The sequence below is a fragment of the Symphodus melops genome (assembly GCF_947650265.1).
Source record: "Symphodus melops genome assembly, chromosome: 19".
Taxonomy (NCBI): Eukaryota; Metazoa; Chordata; class Actinopteri; order Labriformes; family Labridae; genus Symphodus; species Symphodus melops.
The window spans coordinates 16,312,903-16,330,195 of NC_136709.1; the positions used below are offsets into that span (position 1 = coordinate 16,312,903).

Consider the following 17,293-nt stretch of genomic DNA (forward strand, 5'->3'; position numbering starts at 1 on the left):
AATGAGTCCACTCAGAATATCCCTGTTTCCAACTTGTGCGTTATCTTATTGACTGGAAGACAAAGCTCGCTGCTGCATTGACTGCAGGTAGCATGCCAATAAAAGTCTATGGGTATGGCCATTGGCCTATAGAAAAAAAAATAAAACTAGCAGAAAGAAAGATTGTCTTGTCTGACATAGGGTCACTGTATGAATTGAGTGCTTCATCAAAAAAAAAGAAAAAAATCAATTTTGATTTCCATAATGTAGTCAGCATTCCACAAGCCTCCCTATGCAGTGATTCATCTGACATTGTTAAGCTTTATTACCACATTCCAGACTGTTTTTGGTTTCGTTGTCATATATGCATCTAATGAGTGAAAATGATTTGTATACAGATTCATACACTCCTCCAATTTCTCATATTGAATCCTGATCAATTGAAGATCCCTTCTATAAACAGCACATCCATCCATGTAGGGAGCACACTTCACAGATGGCTTCCTCTATAATCTATAAACGTGAGACCGGCATATCAATAACATTGGAGGTCTAAACAGCATAACAGTCTAGCATAGTGCTGTTCCTCTGTCATTACAAATCCGAGCCTCTCACCGACCAATTAAGCGTTGTTTGTGTTGGCCGTGCGTCTGTCCTCGGGGACCTGATCACGGATGTAAATGTTGAGGAGCAGTGGGAAGTAGGAGGCAATAGTCTCTGTGTTCACCTTGCTCGGCCTTTGTGTTTGTTGATCGATCAGCTTAAGAATAACAAACCAATGTTCCTGGACAAAGTGCCCATTAGCTGTTTCCATATTGATTTTTTTCCAAGTCAGGCTTTTTGACAGAAAAGAGAGTGTTGGTAAGACTGGTGCTTGAGGTGATCTAAACACCTTTTCTACTTCTTGTAGTGTAGAAGGACTTTTAATGTTCAAGATGTGACGTCAATACAAATTTGGGTTTGTAGCTTTTCGGGTTGGGTTAGATTTTAAGATGTATCGATACATTTTCAAGTGACACAATTTCATTTATTTGGATTTAGTTTTTGTCATGTTTAAATCAAATTCTACATTTCTTTTGTACAGTCGCCATAGCCCTGTTTCTCCTCTCACAAGCGTCCATCTTCAGCCAGTTTCTCCTCTCACCCTCTCCGATCATGAAAACAAAAGAGCTCCATATAATTTTCACCTCCTTGCCATATAAAAATATCATGAAAGTACAAATTTAGCGTTTAAATATTCAGTTCCAATTAGTCAGACTACACCTGCCTGAGATTTGCGATGCATCAAGGCCTCACTTGTCTGGATGGCCTGCCTGCTGCAGAAGAACAGCAGTAACTGTTGTCTTCTGTCGTCTTTGCATGCGAGCAGCAGAAAGGAAAGCAGGCTGCATCACTGAGAACCCTTCACATCCCCTTTACCACTCATCTCAGCTGCTCCCCTCAGGCAGCCGTTTCAGAGTAGCATGAGTTGAGAAGAACATTTACAGAAACCCTTTTACTCCCTCTGCAATACACATTTGAAACACAGCTAGATAAGCACTGCTTTTTAACATGCTGTGCATACAGTATTTGTTTTTACCCATTTATGGAACTTCTTGACTTAATGTGAATCTTACTAGTGTGAATGTTTGTTTTTTATGTTTCTAAGCCTCAACCAAAGATGATTTTCTATCATTGTGTTCGACAAAAAAAGTTTCATCTAATCTTGAATCTGCAGAACTGCTGTTTGGTTAGACACATAGACATCCACTGTCGATGCTAACAACCTATTTCACAAAAACAGTCTTTAACTAGATGAAAACAATAAACTTCATTATAAGACAATGGAGGTCAGAGTTACAGTGCAAGTGGAATTTAAATAGACACTTAGCTAAATGTTCCCTCAGTGTACAACCTTGGAGTCATTGCATTTGTTTAATGTAAACCAGTGTAATGTCTATAACTGGTCTATAACAGTTTAATTGCATAATGCTTTAAGACCTACCTCTGGCTAATTTCTAGAATGAAGACTGGTTTAGTATCATCCCATTATAAAAGCTGGCCTGCTACATTTTGAGTGATTCAGTGCTCTACTTTATTACAGTACAGTACACACAGAAGTAGGGCTGGGAATCTTTGGGTGTCTTATGATTTCATTTCAGTTCTGGGGGTCACAAGTTGATTCAGAATCTTTTTTTTTTTTTCCATTCAAAAAATCCTTTCTGGAGTCATGATTCAAAGTCTACTTTTACATGAGTACTTCAGGATCTACTCCAGCCACCTGTGAGACTAACTGAATATATTGCTGCTCCCTTTGGCATTGTTACCGCCTTAAAGAGCTAGCCTTAGGACATAGCAGGGAGTGACAGATCAGCTCAACAAAATAATAATCTGTTTTTGGAAGTTATAAATGTATTTAAATTCCCAGAGAATCAGAATCTCGATTTTTTTTTACAAAAATGGATTCTTTTGCCACCTCTCCACAGGAGGACTTTATGAGGCTTACCATGGTGTTGTTGTCCGCTCAAATATGTTTACTGCACGTTTAGATAAAGAAACCACAAGAATACTGTTCTTCCTCTGGCCTTCTTGGGCCGTCATCTATATGAGGGACTTGCTCACTTGATTACCCCAATGGCTTAATCACCCTGAAAGCTCTACTGGCTCTGAGGAAAATACATCTAATGGAAGTAGAGCCGGCTGCTTTCTTGCTGCATGTTAACTCATTATTGAAGTAAATTGCGATCAGTCAAGCTAAGAAAAACAGTACGTCCTGTGTGCTGATTCATGATGGACCATGGTCTTATTTGTCATAGTACAATATGATTTTAATTTTAATTTTGCATTGACAAATTGTTGTGTATGATATATCTAACCCCCACCTTGAATATGATCCATTTAGTCAACATGAACTCATAAATCATTATTTTGTTGTAGCTTGATTCTATATTTATGGTTATAATAAACACATTTCTTTCTCTGAAGTCCTTTCTCCCTGACCAGCCGTATCATGCTCCTTGCCCTTATCCTCTCCTCCCGTGCATGCCCAGCCTCTGTGTGCCTGTGAGTGGCATGCATGCTAATTGTGGTAATGAAGGTCACCCCGAGGATCGGCTGGGGGCTCTCTCTGTATCTACAACACTTCCTGGAGGGAAGTTGCTGCCTGGTGTGTGTCTCACCAGGACAACAAAAACACCATATGCTCCCGACCCACCACCTCACACCTTTCTCTGGCCTGCCGCTGAGAAAAGTTAATCACAGAGCCCTGAGCTTTGCAAAATCTATGAGACACCTTAAGAGTCCAGAGTGAGCAACAATTGCTGAATGGGAACAAAGAAATGTGAAGTCTTCGACCAATGTCTCCACTCGGTTCCATTTTTGTGAACCAATCACGCCTCGTTGTCTCCCCGCTCGTTCTCTAACCCATTAATGCATGTAAGTGAGGGGCGTGGCTTTCGAGGGAGCACAGAGGGGAGGAGGTGGATGCAAAAGGAGCACTGAGGGAATGCTGCTTTCGAAATTATGTACATTTTCGAAAAAATACCAACCCTACCTTTTTAACTGTGCTTCCTCCTTTCAATCAGACTCATTATTTCCTGCTTTTCCTCTCAGACCACAAATCTGTCTCTTCACCTGCATGTGGTGAACATCCACTATGTGCTGTTCAGTTACCTCCGGATTGAAAAGCATTTATCTTCAAAATGAAAAAAAAAACCAACAAAAAACTTTTCACTCAAAAAAACCAACAAAAAACCCATCTTCTTTTGAGCAAGGTGACAATGCATTTTTTATATGAGCCAAAGGATTTTTACAGATTTATAAGCTTAGAGAGTTTGGAGGATGTTTCTGAACATGTAATCCTTCTACTTAATCTGAAAAAGCAAGAATCCCGAAACTCTGAGATGCATGGATTTACCAGACAGCAGGGTAATAGATAAGCTTGGCCAAATGCTTTCCAATTTTCTTTTTAATTCGAACACGGCAGCTGAGGCGACATCAGCGAGATTGAGAGGCTGTTTTCTTACCAAAAGCAACAGAAAAACCAGCGGAAGCATTTTTTAAAACTTTTCAGATGAGCTATGGACATTTTTTTTTTTTAACCACTATAAAACCTATTTTGGTTAATATGAAGAGGGTAGTAAACTCTGTTGAAAAATGCTTGATGTCTTAGTGAAATTGAGTCACGTATGGACAAGTTTTTACCTCCACATATACTGTAGCTTTTTATATTGTAAAAGTTGCGATTGACACATTAGCGCCACTTGAATGTATTTCCCCACACATCACTTATTCTTAGCAGGTGGTCAGGCCATCGCCAGGCAGTCAGACAACTTGAAATGTAGCGTTCATCAGGATTTAAAGGTTAGACAGAATTTAAACTGGCACTTTGGCATCTCACTCTCTCCAGGCAGCTGTGTGGCTGAGCAGCCTGGTGACAGCAGCCTGCAGGGACTCTGGTGGTCTGCTGTGGAGACTTCCTCTGTCAGACGCTGGGTGGGCTCTGCTCTGGTATTTCACATTTAAGGGCATGGCCTCGCACCCCTCCAAGCTCCCTGACAGCGCTGTATCAATGCACACTGTGTACTGTTGGATGCGGCACGCACGCACACGCACACACAGGAAGATATGCGTCTGCTGGATATTTACTGTCATTCATGCATACACGAGGAAGATAATGTCACAACATCTGCTGATATTTGAACGTTTAAGTTCTGCTCACGTCACCTGATTTTACAAGTTAAAGTCAATGAAGAACAGAGGCTGTCATTATTTTCTTCTGCACTCAACAAAGCGGATGGAAAGGAGGAATGATATCATCATTTATTATCTTTCCCACAACCCCCAGCGGTTTTTCCTGCGACATGGAACATCATTCATGGCAAGAACAGATGGAAACTCTGACTGATGGACCAAATTCTACTTTTCTTGTATGTTCATTGTTTGTTGAAAAAAAGCAATCTGTGCTCCTCGATGCCACTTTCTTTTGTGAGTGTTTATGTGTTAGTTTGTGTTTGAACACTGGGACCTCCTTCTGATAAATCAGAGATGGGCTTAAACTCAACATATGGCACATTACAGGATAAAAGCTCCTAGGCTTTGTTGTACGTAATGGATCCTTCATCCTGCAACAGGATGTTAACAAAAATGTCATTTACAGCTCAGTTCACTGTCGCCATCGTCATGACCTTGAGTGCTTTGTGGTCTGGAATTTCTAGAGGACACTGTCGTATGTTGCTTATCCCCCATGAGGGAGACAAATGGATGTTCTTCACCATCCATCTGTCTTTGGTGACACATCACATCTATCACGTCCACTCAATTCTTTGCACGACTAAAAAGCTTAAACTATTGGCCTGAAGAAAGTTGTTTTTTGTTCGAAGTGAAGCGATGACTTTTATCCATCTTCTAAAAGCAAAGGTTTTTGTAAAAAAAACAAAAACAAAGGATGATCTGTCATGGTCATCTATAACCATGTTATAATGCTGATATAGGTTATAGGTTTATGTTTAATAGGACCAACATATTTCAAATGCTGCACAAATTCCACCAGGTATATGAGCATCACTCTGTATTCTGTCTTGTCTGAGTAAAGTTTCTGGCAGGAATTCACAACACATAAAGACTCTTTTAACAACAGGAAGTAACTTTTTTTTTTTTAGAATAAAAAATGTACCTGTCCTTTGAAACTGAAGCGACTGTAATCTGATGACAGTAGACAGCATATCAAGGCAGAAAGAACAAAGTGCCCTGCAGCAAAGTACAGCACGGTGTTTTCAGAAAAACATTCGGCTGCAGTCCTCGAATTCTCTTTCACTGAACAGTTACAGTAAAACTCTTTCGGTTTTCCAAAGACTTTCTTAGATCTCCCCAGGTTCTACTAACGCATGCTCTTTAGAGAAACGCAAGTACACGAGATAAAAGGCCTTTGCTGGTGTTTTTCTCATGTGAATTCATTGATTGAGGCGTCATGTCTCTTGTTAAACACAGATGTTCTCGTGCTGCTGTTTTGAAAAGGTTCGAGTGCGGCGGGATGTTCTGATGAGCTGCGTGGTTAACAACGAGCCTCATTCACATGTGACTCATGTGCTGTATAAAACTCTGGTCAAAATAAATCCAAAGTGTGAATTGAGTTTTTTGGGGCCACAGTCAACAAAGCAACAGAGCTGGGACAGAACAAGCCAGCCGCTGTATGTATAAGAGAGCAGAGATGAAGATGTGAAGGGAAAGACGAAGGTGAGCGAACAACAGTGAGGTAGAGGATAAATCAGAAAAAAAACATGAAATAATATATATATATTTACTATGGAGAGTAAACCCCTAACAGGTGCACTGTCTTTGTGGGGGAGACAGCAATCCTTGTGCCTGATGTTAGGTATGTCCTAATCTCGGTTTACCTCAGGTCTCATTAGGTGCAGACGTTACTTCACTAAACATTAAAGGGAACAGATGGACCAGGAAATGAGATCTGGAAACAAGCCTGAACTGCATTGCTTTGATTTATCATTTGATTTCACTTTTTAAGGGCTAACGGTGAGATTCAGTGGAATGACTCACCAGCACATGAGAAATGGGAACATAGATAAATGAGAAGAGTGGTATGATAACAAGCTAAATCCCTGGTTTGAAAACAGCACAGACCCAAAAGCCAAAGAAATTCTTTTGTATATGTAAAAACTATCATTAATAGAGGAAAGCCTCATAACTATTCATTTTTTAAAAGTTAGGTCGGGGTGACCCAGGTTGGACTCAGAGGACGTTTTCAGTTGAAGATTTCTGTTCCAGGCACATCAGTTTAGGTCATCCCGAAGAAGTAAGTGTTGAGGAATGCACTTTGTTTTGGATGTTTGAAGTCCCGACACATGCGCTGCTTGATAATATCCAGATAAGGTTGTGATGAGGTCTTCATGTATTAACACTCACCAGATTTTTGGCACATACAACAAGTTCTGAATTTTTATTTTTTGCTCTTTAACCTGGAGCTGTGGGATTGGTGGTGCACAGAAATAATGACCTGACTCTTCTTTGCTTTTGGAAATGCCTTTTCTATAATGAAGTTAATAACTGAAATGAAAAGTAAGCAAAACCTGTGATGTACTGTATATCCTGAGGTTGGGTTACAGGGGCATTTCAATCAGTTTAACTATTACTTGGCTTGTGTGGAGCCTGGGTAAAGACTGATGTGTGCACACTCAGTCTCATAGCACCACAGTAGGGGAGAAGCCTCAGGTCGGTGCCCCAGTGTAATTAAATATTTCCTTGTATCCGTGGACTCTGGCTCTAGAGGAATGTCTACTATGCGGACTGGGGCCTCGTTGAATAGCTTTGTTATTAAGTGGTCCGAGGAGCACAGGGTGATGTACGAGCTGAGACGGTCCTAATGTGGAATATAGGCCTCACTGGAGATCGTATGTATCCTCCATGGATGTGCACTGAAGCAGGAAGCAAGATGAGAAAGAGAAACGCGTCTCACCACCACTGTGGAAAGTGTGATTGGTTTCTTTGCCTCTCCATTGGATGATGATGTTTTCCCTTGGTTTGTCTTTATGGGATTGCGGGATATATTGCTTGGCCTTCATTGTCCTTTGATGAAATCAATGCCTGCTTCATTGCTGCTCTGAAACCATCTGTCCTTTGCGATATGGCAAATACAAAATATCAAGCCTTGGTGTGCGCCTGAAATTGTTTGAGTTTCTAAGAAATAATTTGTTTGTGACCTAAATAGCTGCAACTGAGTACCAATCTTTTTCCTAAAGATGGTTCTAACCTTCTTTGTTCAACCTTTTTCTCTTCACCTTATGTATTCCCAGGTTTTCTGTCTCCTCACTAAATGCTCTCATTAACTCTTCAAGTTCCATCATTAACACACAGACATTGAAGGAAGAACAACATTTGACACATGAATACAGCAGAGTAAATCCTCTGTAAATGTCTCTCTGAGTCATGACTGTCTACAAAGAGTGAGAAGCGCGAGTCCTGCCAGTTGCATTGTTATTGGAGCTGTGTTAACATCATGTTTACATAGGCGGGTACGGCCTTTGCGTATAAAGCTGTTTTAGTCAAAGTTTAGAGAAACGAATAACACAGTCTACTCACTTTAATTTGGATGTCACTTACTGGTAAGTGTCTTTACATCACAGTCATTCTGTGTAAATGTATGTGTATATGCAATATGAGTTAACCAAAGTGTGCTAACAGGCAATGCAGCTCGAGCATTGGAGCATTGAATTTCATCCACCTTTTGCGTTCAATAGTGCTTAATCATGGTGCCTTTTAATTCCTAACTCCTTTGTGCGAACTCAATTTTAGAGGGGTTTCATTTGAGCCACTGGAGGAGAGCGGAGGCTTCAGAATGGCAGCGGTGTCACCAAACGACAGATTTATTTATTTTTGGTGGTTTAATGCTGGTGCTCAAGGGCGACATCGACCGGATCTGAAAGTTGCACATACTGTAATTCCTTCAAGAGAAAACATCATAGTAAGCAGCGATGTGTTGGCACTGAGTCAAGTTGTCAGCAGGGCATCTCCCCTAGAGAGAAGTTAATCTGCTAAGATTAAGTTTATGATTAAAAAAAGTTCAACTCTTCTGGTCAACTAGAACTAGAGCTTAGATCAATTTTGAATACATTTTTAAGATTCTATTGCCATAAATGATTTGACGCAAGTTTATTAAAGAAAGTGAGGAATCTTTGAAACGGTCGAGTTCCCCGCTCCTTTCATTAAATCACCTCTGAGTTACTTTAATTTGAGCCAAACTTAAAGAAGCTCTGGTGCATCAAATTAGAGTTTTCATTTTGGACGGCTGACGCACATGATTTGTCAAGCCTCCAGAATCCTTTGAACGTGTTGTCCTTGGGTGAGCGTTATAATTGGATGGATGGCAGACGGTACTGGAGGCAAAAGATGGCTGTGTCTTAAAAAGCTCATTTGGGTTTTAAATTCTTCCAGACTAAATGAGCTTGAAAAACAGGGATGACTTTAGTTCCAGGTCCTCAGAGATATCCATTCATTTGATTCTCAACATATGGTTTGAAAATGATGTGAACATGGGGTTAAATCAAGACCATGTCAGTCCAAGTTAGGTTAATTAAAACCACATCTTAGTTCACGTGTAATGGAATTACATTTCAGCCTTTTTTTCCCTACTGGTGTTTTATGATCATTTTAACAGTCATAAGCAGTTCCCTGTGTTTACTCCAACTGAGACAGTTTACAGCTACTAGCAGTGTTGCATGATTGTTGTTTTTCGGGATGATTAGTCACTTAATTAAAAAACACAGAGGCTTAAATAACGGCTCAGACACAAATTATACGACACAAAATACACTGTTGAAGAACTTTTCTTTAAACATCTTGTGATCCAGCTGTGACACAGTACTGATTTTTTTTTGTTAGATATTGAAGTGTTTGTATCTTTCAGATGTTTGAGTTGTACAAGTTGATAAAACTGTAAGTGGAATAGTTTCCATTTTGTTTATTTAACAACCTCTCTAGGAATACAGATGTAGGCTTTAGGGATTAATTTGCACTTAATTATGAACCAACCCAGGTTTTCAGTCAAACAGATGTCATAATGATTTGCATATTAAACTTGCTGTGTTACAGTCTACATTAAGTGCTCCTTTTGTGTTGCATAAATCCAGTGGTGTCTGTATCTGTTCCATGAGTAACTTGCCCCTCTAAGCTGATCTCTTTTCTATAGCTGTTATTCACCATGATGTGCTCTATCTTACTATTGGTGCCTTGGCTCTGCTTGGACTTCATCCCTGTCTGAGGAGGCCTTGTACACATTTATTCACTGTTTTCTAACCCATGAATAGACTGTCGAGTCTTTTGTTACAAGATGTTGCCAGTCTAGACAGAACTGCGTTTCATTCGAGTGACGGCTCTGCGAGCTGTAATCACAGAGCAAGACGGAGAAAAACTGTGACACCAGGCCTCAGACGATGGTTCTTAAACACATGGCAGAATGAGTTTTGGAATGCACACTCCTTAATGATAACATCTCAACATGGTCTCCTAGTATACATGTCAAGATTCAACATCATTTAATGGCATAAACAAAACTCTTTCTTATTTTTATTTTTTTATTTTACCTCTTTGACCAATATCCCTGAATTATTGTTTTAATATAAATATGTGTTGTTGGTTAAAACCAAAAAGCCAATCAATCAGTGTATGATATACTTAACAACTAAGCCTCTTCTGTATTTTGGGAGGGAGAGTTAATTCATTTTTATATGAGCCATTGAAATTCAAAATATACAGCCTATCAGTGTGGCAGGCTGACGGAAGTAGTTTTGAGTTTGATCCAGCAGAGGGCGTTCTCAGCGTAACTTGACCATTGCATACAGTAAATTTCATCATAGTCTAAATGTTTTCAAACTTGTTTTATCAACGCTGTTTGAGTGACATACCTCACAGGTATTTTTTCCTGTTGAGCTGATGTCTCACTGAACTATGACCCCAAAACCAAATCACGAATTGAACCGTGACCTGTGTGAGCTGTTACACCCCTATTATCAATATTTGAACAGTCAAAGTTCAATCTCGTGTGTTTCTTTCTTATTTTTCTGACACAAGTTCAAAGTCTATGAAGTATTTAAAACATAATTTTACTGATTCATTATATTTCTTCTTCTGCTTTTGTTTTTTCAGCTGTTGTGATGCTGCAGTGCAACCAAGAATCTCTTCATGTGTCATAAAGTATTTAAGTTGTAATGTAACAAACAAACATGATATATTTTATTACAATAGCATTGCAAATTATACATTTCATTTTTCTTTTAAACATTAAGTATAACATTGTAATGATAAACATAAAACTAGTTATGGAAACACTGAAATTAATGTTGACGTCTCTTTCTCACCTACAAAGCTAAAGGCATTGCCAAAGATGACTTCCAAAAGTAGAATTTATACTGACATAAATATGGAATTTGTTGAAAGTAACTTCATCCTCTCTTTGTTTACACAGAAAGAACAGCAAGAAATGTGTGTTCAACTTCTTCTTGCCAACCAACCTAATAATTTATTGCATGAGACTGATAATGATTCATGGGTTCATCCGTTTCATTTTTCCATACACATATCATCCTTTTAGGTCACATCTGGTCCTCAGCCCAGCCAAACACACACTAGTTCTTTCTAGCCAAGCCCTTTATTCATTAGTATTTCTTACTGTCTTTCAGTTCCATAAAGACTTTAACTGTCCGTTTACTGGGATCCAGCTTGAAGTCAATATTGCATCTGAAGAATCCTCGCTTGCTGTCCTTGAATGAACCTGGCCAGGTGCAAGCCTCTTCTTCAGTTGTATTTGATGCCTTACAAATGAGAATGCCATGGCAACCGTGCCTGCTAATTGTCAGAGCACAGAGCCAATTGACTGCTACTAGAAGAGGTCTGATTTGTGAAGAGGTCCTTAGCCCACCTGGCTAAGACCAAAGACGTGAGACAGCTTCTTTGAAGTAGGACAGATGGGAATGAAATGATTAAAAACACACTTACATCTTGTTAGCTTGACTACTCGGGTGTCCTGAATTATATTTCAGAATTGTGATACAAGCAATACACTGTTTAGGGGCAAAATAAAACATAAGAGCTATTATTGAAATGATGTACCACTGGGGTTTGTGTTGCTACAGAAGGTTAACAGCAGTCGGAGTAAGTAGACTTTATCAAATGAAATGTAGAGTGCAAAGAGTTTCTGCCATTTCCTCTTTTGTGAAGTGGTTACTTGGTCACTCTTTTCTTGGTGGGTGGCTTATGAAACAAGCAGGGAGTCTAGGAAACATGGAGTCTCTCTGACTGTACTTTTACAAACCATCTCCCATATCTGATGTGATGTTTTGTTATTCTGTGGTTTGGAATTTTCATTTCTCCTCTTGGATGGCCCAAAATGCTGATGCTTATCGTGTTTTCTTATCGTGTGGATGGAGACTTCTGGGAAGTATCAATGTTGACGGGAGGATTAAGATGTATTATATGAGAAAACGGGAGTTATTAATGTTATGCCCATGTCGGTGGTCCTGCTTCTTTACTCTGTTGGCTTTCATTATGTCTTTGGAATCCTTCGTATTTCTTCATGAACTCCACTAATCCATACTTGTTCTAGCGTTGGTGGTACTGGACTGGATTTAATTTAATAGTGCTGTAATCAGCATTTTCACCAATGTTTGCATACATTTATAATTGACCAACTGCACACTTCTCACATGATCATTGATATAGTTGTTGCTTTTAACTACATTTCCATTCGGACCTCAAATTTCCTGCGTAACGACCACAGCTATGATAATATTTCCTTGAGGGAATACTGATCCTGAGAACGTTTCCTATTCAACGCTAACAGTCTGTGTAGAGTCTGAGCGTTCCTTCTGCCTCAGCGTTTGCACTTAGCCAAACACAACAAGGGACTGATCCACTGGAGGAAGTGAGAGCATGTCACCATCAGAGCATGAGAAAGGAACCCCAGCATGGCCTTCCCCTGGCAGCCAAATGGAAACAATGGCTTTAGCAGCCTTTCACTGTCTTTCTTTGTTTTCGAGGTATTATGTAGCTGGTGGTGTTTGCTCATTCTGATGTAAATGTGAATTAGGCGAGGGAGGCAAGTCAGCTGCTGCTCATTATTTACTTACTAACTTTTAGTTATGACAGTTAAAAAAAGGTTTGTTTTAAAGAGAATACATTTTACGATCTCGTTAAAACTTCTTTGCAAATTCCCATTTCTATACTGACATCCATCAAATCTTCATTTTACCCGCAAAACAACTATTAAAACAACTGTTAGAGGGAAAATATCCCTAACAATGCCTCTGCCATTATTTACTCTTTGAATTCTTTCTGTAAACACACTCAGAATAGCACTCGGTCCTCTCGAGGGTTCATTTCAGTTGAAGCACTTGAGTAAACGATTTCTTTGAGGCCTGTCCTTGATTGCTGTTTCAATAAAGCCAGCTCCTCTAACTTTCAGTAAACGTTTAACATGCAGGAGCAGCTCGAAAGAGGTGGGAGTCAACACCTGATTATGAAATTGATTTTGTGAGGCTCAAAGATGTCTGGCAGTTTAAGACGTCTTCGTTGGCATATTGACGACTAAGCTCCACGCGCCTTTTCTTTCACGTTATTCAAGATGTCAGATCTCAGTGAAATGTCTAACAGATAAAACGCCAGACAGTGCCACCAGATTACAGCTGAGCATACAGTAAAGGATCATTCATTGTCAATTTCTTCTGCTTAATGTTACCCAGTGTGACTCTAATCTTGGAGTCCATGTGATTTTGTTTTCAAAGCATATATGGAGAAAAGCGCGAGTCAAAGGTTGTCAGGCTTTATGGTGGCACTTTTTATCTTCTGTTGTGTTAAAACAGGATTTACAGAAAAGTGACAAATGGCTTTGTAGTTTGTTAGAAACTGTTTGTGAGTTTGTGTGTAGCTTGTCATATTCTGCTCGAATGAAACTCATACAATCCACATTGATATATGCTAATAAGTAATTCAAGAAATGAATAGCTTAAAAAATGATATTTTGGGCCATGCGAACACAAGAACAAGCTTCTTTTTTTTTTTAATTGGTACTGAAAAGAGTAATTAGCGTCAGCTCTGTACATTGTAGGACGTTTCTGGTACAGCAGGATAAGATGAAGGAAAGGCTTGGATCTTTGAAAGAGACAGTTACTAGCTGAATTCATAGTCGTCTTCTCTTTTAACTCCCTGCTACCAATCTTCATTTTACCAAGGGACAGCAATAAAAACCCATTTCTCCTTTATCGGTTATGGTTCTCCTACTAAAGTCTATCATCTGCAAACAACTGTAGCTCAGACTGTGAATTGAATGACCTGAGTTTCTAAACTTCTAGCTTTCAACACATTCATTCATTACATCAAGCTGTCATCCTCCTTTATGAAATGTTCTGGTTTCACAAGCTTTTATTAACCTCCTCTGTGACCCCAAACAGATCCGATCACTCGCTTCGTCTGCTCGACGTGGCAGTGGCAGTCTGTTTGATATGAAATCAAGTTTAATCGAAAAGATCTGAAAGGAAGGACAGCCTGCATTGTGTGTGTGTCTAAATCCATCTGGACCTCTAGTATTCACAGCTGTCTACATAACATTCTGCAAATATCACCTAATATAACACTTAGCCTCACCTTTGTTTTCAAAGTTCTATCCAGAAATGGGCATGGTCAAACTTTCCCCAAACCAAACCTGAACAAAAGTTAAAAAAAAACTCAAAGAGCGAAAGTGACCCAAAGATGACCCCCTTTAGGAGATGACACAATGGCGAATGTGGGAGAGCGGAAACCGAGGTCCACTGCAGAGGTTAGAAAAGCAACATTAGCCTCGAAGTACAAAAGGTTTCACTATCCAACCACACACACTTTGTTTAAACAAAGACATTCATGGTGGGCCAAACTGAAGACAAGATGATGTCATTAAACAGGAGATGAGGTCAGAAGGATTATTTGGTATCTTGGCTTTAGCTAGATAGCGATGTACATAGCAATGCACTTTACGAGCCTTCCCAGTTTTAAAATACAATAACATTCCTTGAAGAATCAGCAAGGAACAGATTGTCTCTTTTTGAGCGGGATAATATCAACACTTGGAACCGCCAAAGTATAATGTTGCATCAAATCGTAAAACTCTGCCGTACTTAATATTTCAAATGAAAGCGCAATGTATTTGCTGGAATGTGTTGTCATCACGTCCGATGTTTCTCTGTGTGAGTTGCTTGGATGCAGTGTGTTTTTGTTCGCTGATTTGATTTAGTCAGAAAGAAATGGGTTGTGTCCAGCAAGGTGTGAAAATGCGGAGCAATTTATTCTTTGACAGGAACAATTTAAACAAGTGTTTTGTGTTCTCCAAACCGTTGGTGTGGAAAATGTTGTTCATGTAGCTGGGACACTGGAACTCATTGCACAGAGTACTTGATGTAAGATTAATGCTCACAAATGAACAGAGTTTAAAAGTAGAATGAGTCTGTTTGAACTTTATATCAATGTCTGTGTTGCTCTTAGAGACCCTTATAGTGAAATCTGAGTTGTCAAAGACAGTATTTAATGCATATGTTGGCTCATCTTTTGACCTGAACTGTGTATTTATCCAAACCTTAACTTTCTAAATATATCATAAAGGTTATAGTTACACCGTATTGGTATATTAAATCTCTTCGGTAAAAACTTACCAGATGTGCTTTACTGTTTTGTTTCCACAGTGACAAATAAGAAACCATCCCACGTTTCCATAACTAAAGTGAAGCAGTTCCAAGGATCCACAGCCTTCATTAAAAGATCCCAGTGGACAGTGGACCAGCTCCGGCAGGTCAACGGCATTGATCCAAACAAAGTATGAAACGTTTACGTCTGCTATTCCTTCATTTCAGGCGGCAACGGTTTTTGCTCAACTAAAACAAATAACCTTTTCACTCTGGTATTCTCCCCAAGGACTGTCCGGAGTTCGACCTGATGTTTGAAAATGCTTTTGACCAGTGGGTCGCTGGATCAGCTGGAGAGAAGTGCACCTTCATTCAGATTCTCCACCACACCTGTCAGCGCTACAGCTCAGCACGGAAACCCGAGTTCGTCAACTGTCAGTCCAAACTGCTGGGAGGTTAGAAAGTTAAAATAACCCACTGTGCTAACTGTTCTTTGTTAATATTTCTCTAGGCACACAGTGGCACTTTAATGCCAGACTGTTGTCATACTGTGTTGTAAGCCAGTCTGAATCTGATTATGCATGATGACAGCCAGCACCTGGTGCCTATGGTAATGAATGCTGATTCCTCATACACAGCATCTGTTGAGCGCTCTGCTAAAGTGAGGTCAATGAGGATGGCCAACAATGGTGTCAGCTATGACTCAAAGCATCTGACACTGATCAGCTGGTTTCAAGCACATATACAACACGAAATGATTAATGAATGTGATGTTGACACATTTTCATTCTGTGCCTGAAGTGCAAGACACATTCTTTTAAATGGCTTTCCACCCTTCATAATATTATTAAACATCACAGTAGGAGCTGTGGCAGTCCCTTAACTAATGACACGGCTAATGAAATATGTGAAGCTGTGTAAAAACATTGGATACTAACCTCTCCCTTCAATAAAATCTATTTCATGAAATTAATACTGGTTTCAAGACACGCCAATAAATAATACAGGCTGATCAAACGAGTCAGAGCAGAATTGATTCAAACGTATTCAGGACCCCAAAATAAGTGAATGTCAAACCACATAAATTGACACTTCCTGGCTACAAATTGTGTTTGTCATTTGAGAAAGGAAAGGTTTTGGTGGTGGTCTCTCTTGCCAGCAACCTCAGCAGCTTAATCGGATATTGATCTGTTTATCCCTGCAAGCCACATCTTTGAGAACAATTTAACCTGCTGCATTATTCATGGCAGCATGTATGGTAACGCTCCCCTAAATATTGCATGTCACTAAGTTCACAGAAAACAAATGCTCTTACCACGATCATTTAGTCACCATTTGATTTTATTGCCATTTTCACCATGTTGCGATATTTTTATCTGCATATCATGTCTACAGTCTATTTATCTCATCTCACTAAAACCCTGTAAGAGTTTGAATGGACCTGTGTCTGAACTGTTTGTATTTTTAGTCTAATTTATCTCAACTGGACACAAGCCTTTAGAGATGACTGTACAATTACAGTAATGTTATGACTGTCATTACCAATCAATACTCCCACATGTCCACTGACCACTATTCCTTCACTGCCCTCCAACTGATGTTCAGTCCCAGTCTGATCCGCTTTTCTGTCCTAGTCGTCTGTCCCTTTCACAATCTCTCCTCTGAAAGTTCTGCCGTTTTTCCCAAGCGTTGGCTTCACTGCTTGGTAGGTATCCGTAAGCTTTCATGAAACTTGCAGAAACACAGACAAAGTTAGCGCAGAGTAAAGACAAAAAGGCTCCATCTGTATCCTCATGTGTGTCAGACAGAGAGCTTTACTCAGTCTGTAAACTGGCAACATACACCTTCAATCACAGTTTTTGTGGCGTCTCATTCTAAAGAAGTAGCTCCTCCTCCTTACTTCCAATGCTCAGTGTGTTTTCTGTCTCTCTATGTATGAAACTCACTTTGTACAGATGTCCATTCTCTTCAAAATTCTGTAAAGTTGACTTGACCTCCCTCCTACTCTGACAACCATTTCCATATTTAACCCAGTTAAACTGACCCTGGTGCAGACTGTCGTCTCCTGTGTAGGCGGGAAGGTTGTGCTGCGATGTCGAGCTCTGAACCCAGAGATCTTAAGAGTAGGATGGATAACGCAGTAATAATATTTTTGTTGCATATCAACAAACACAGCCCTT

General features: G+C 39.7%; 2 protein-coding genes across 3 annotated transcripts in view; one reads left to right on the forward strand and one right to left on the reverse strand.

Annotated features, from left to right (window-relative positions):
- Window positions 1-17,293, reverse strand: part of lclat1 (lysocardiolipin acyltransferase 1) — a 290,110-nt gene that overhangs the window by 236,487 nt on the left and 36,330 nt on the right. The window lies entirely within an intron of this gene.
- Window positions 1-17,293, forward strand: part of stxbp6 (syntaxin binding protein 6 (amisyn)) — a 54,772-nt gene that overhangs the window by 25,912 nt on the left and 11,567 nt on the right. For both annotated transcript variants that reach the window (XM_079369200.1, XM_079369201.1), the window contains exons 3-4: window positions 15,174-15,304; window positions 15,403-15,568. In XM_079369200.1, coding sequence (XP_079225326.1) covers window positions 15,174-15,304; window positions 15,403-15,568 — 297 coding nt within the window. The remainder of the gene's footprint in view (window positions 1-15,173; window positions 15,305-15,402; window positions 15,569-17,293) is intronic.